This window comes from Cannabis sativa, chromosome 7, assembly GCF_029168945.1.
Source record: "Cannabis sativa cultivar Pink pepper isolate KNU-18-1 chromosome 7, ASM2916894v1, whole genome shotgun sequence".
NCBI lineage: Eukaryota > Viridiplantae > Streptophyta > Magnoliopsida > Rosales > Cannabaceae > Cannabis > Cannabis sativa.
In genome coordinates this window covers 40,942,074-40,944,955 of record NC_083607.1, presented here as the reverse complement: position 1 = coordinate 40,944,955, position 2,882 = coordinate 40,942,074, and the positions used below count along the sequence as shown (strand labels likewise).

At 26.4% G+C, this 2,882-nt stretch overlaps 1 protein-coding gene across 1 annotated transcript; it reads left to right on the top strand.

Moving 5' to 3' along the window:
- The first annotated feature begins 200 nt into the window (after positions 1-200).
- On the top strand, positions 201-1,305 carry LOC115696987 (cannabidiolic acid synthase-like). Its single transcript, XM_030623882.2, has one exon. The coding sequence runs from the start codon at positions 568-570 to the stop codon at positions 1,162-1,164; it is 597 nt and encodes a 198-aa protein (XP_030479742.1). The 5' UTR covers positions 201-567; the 3' UTR covers positions 1,165-1,305.
- The last annotated feature ends 1,577 nt before the right edge of the window (positions 1,306-2,882 follow it).

Below are 2,882 nucleotides of genomic sequence, written 5' to 3'. Positions count from 1 at the left end.
TGTTTGTAAATAATTATGTAAATTATAAAGTTTAGTATTTATTATAAAAAGTTTTAATTTGACACATTTTCGAGAAAAATCTTTGATTAGCAAAGATAGCACTGTAATTGAAAAAACACTATAGTGTGCCTTAGCATTATGGCGTTACAACTTTGTTTAATTATTGCTTTAGGTAATTTTTGTTCTGTTAGTTTGGTTAATTTTAGGGTTAAGTAAAATTTCTAGGTTATTAGGTTTTTAGATTTTTGGGTTAAATTGACTTTATCTTTTCTAGAAATTTGGATTTAGTCTTGAAATTGTATGTCCTGAAAATTTAGCCCTTCCATTAATAGGAACCTTGAACATAACCTTACCAAACATGTTCATAGGTGGCAATACATAGCACACAAACTACCTAAAGAACTACTCTTAGCAGTTAGGTTTCAAACTGTGAATTCTACTAAAAAAGGGAGTGAAATGGAAAAGAGCCACACATTCATTTCGGTGTTCCTTGGAAGAGTTGATGGTCTTTTTTACTTGATGGAAAAATGATTCCTGAGTTAGGTCTGGTGAGAAGATTGCACTCAAATGAGCTGGATTCAGTCTGCTCTCTTCGTTGCTGGACTACCAAGTGAGCAGTCTCCAGAGATTTTGCTTGATAGAACACCTCAATCTAGATTGTCTTTCAAAGCAAAATCTAATTATGTGAAAGAGCCAATTCCAGAAAAAGGTTTGGAAGGAATATGGGAAAGGTTATACGAAGAAGAGGTTGGAAGTGGTATTGTGATAATGAGTCCTTATGGTGGGAAAATGAGTGAGATTCCAGAATCTGAGCTTCCATTTGGTCATAGAGTTGGGAACATGTATAAAATTGAGTATTTGATTTATTGGGAAGAAGAAGGGAATAGTGGAATAGTAGTGGAAAAGCACATAAGTTGGATTAAAAGACTTTACAATTACATGACTCCGTTTGTGTCCAAAAATCCTAGATCAGCTTATATCAATTATAGAGACCTTGATATTGGAAGGAATAGCAACATGGGTACCGTAACTTATGCTGAAGCCAGCATTTGGGTGGTCAAATATTTCGGCCAAAACAACTTTAATAGATTGGTACATGTCAAAACTATGGTTGATCCAGCAAATTTCTTTAAAAATGAGCAAAGTATTCCTCCACTACCGTAAAATACTGGCATTCCTTTCATAGTTATCTGTTTCAATAAACAAAGTCCATATATCTCTCTATATATGTAGAAATGTATGTGTCCTCTTTTTAGCAGCTTAAAAAAATAAAAAATAAAAGGAAAATATATAAAAATGGTTGTTGCTGATAAACTCTTTTTATATTACAATTATTAATTATATTAATTATAGTTGGATTTATTAAAGTCAATATTTAGTTTAATTGCCAAAATATTCTAAATATGATCAATATTATTTTGTTACCAATTTGATTTGATTTAGTTACATAAATTATATTTTTTTATTAATTGTCAAAATATTTTGACAATCAATTGAGGTAGATACTTTGATGAAATGTCTCACCTATATAAATATAGAGTATTTGGCCCTAGGCTCACTACTCATTATGTGAAACACAATAAATTCATCTAAAAAGAGTAGAGAGAGTTTGGAAACCCGATTACCCACACTAATCAATTTCTTTTGCGGATCCAAAGCTTGTGAGGGATTTTAAATAATTTCTTCTTTACATATAGTTTTCTTCAGTTGCACTTCTCTTGCCAGCATTCTATATTTAATTCTTTTTCTACTACAATTGGTTCTTTTGTTTTTTCAACTGGTAAAAACTTACTTTTGGCGGCGGTGATAGTTAATTGTGTTGGCAAAATATTTTTTTTCTTGTAGTGACATAATTTGCACCCAAAAAAAAAAAATATGTCAAAGATCAAACATTTCAATTCTTAATTAGATTATTTGGTCAGCATGTTTATCTGTTAGAGCATCACTAATAGAAATACTATTAAGAATACTCGATGATATGGATATATTTTTAATAATTATTAATTGACACTTACTATTATTAGTATAAAAAAATGCCATAAAAAAATACCATATAGTTATAATATCTTTTACATCTTCTTTCTTATTGTTTTATTAGTAACGAAGTTTATTTATTTAATATATATGAAATAATAATTCATAAAAAAATATATATTAAATAATAATATAATATTATTTTAATAATTCTTAGATGCTGATTATTAGATTATTTTAAAATAAAAATTGTTAAAATGTATGAGAAATAGAATAATATATTTATATATATTCTATATAAAATGTGACTATATAACAAAATTCTTGGTTTATGAGAAATTATTGGGTGATTTTTTTTTTTAAATAAAAAAAAATAACAAATTATTAGATATTGCCACCTAAAGGATCAGCATCCATGTAGTTAGTTAAACCTATGCAATTAATAATAAATTTGTTCATATTGTTTATTTTTTTATTAAAAATTATTTTCAAATTTTGATATTTAGAATTAGTTAAATTTTAAATATTATTTTAATTAAATTTGAATATTTTGATAGTTTAATCAAATGAGCATTTTCATTAATTCCGAAGATAAATTTCAGACAAATAATAATTTTTTTAATTACTATTACAAAGTATAATAGTAATTTTTGTTTTTATTTAAATTATTATTATGCTTTCAAATTTCAATGATCATCACTATATTTAATATTATTAATTTTAAAATTATGATATTAATAAAAACTTAAAACTAAAATAAAATTAACATACATGACTTGGCACGTAACATCTATCTAATATCTATATATATATATATATATAAATGAGAAGTATTAGGCGGTGACGTGGCCGTCTAAAATCTCTTCAAAGCTATTTTTCTTTTTTCGCCTTAATTTTCTCAATTTTTT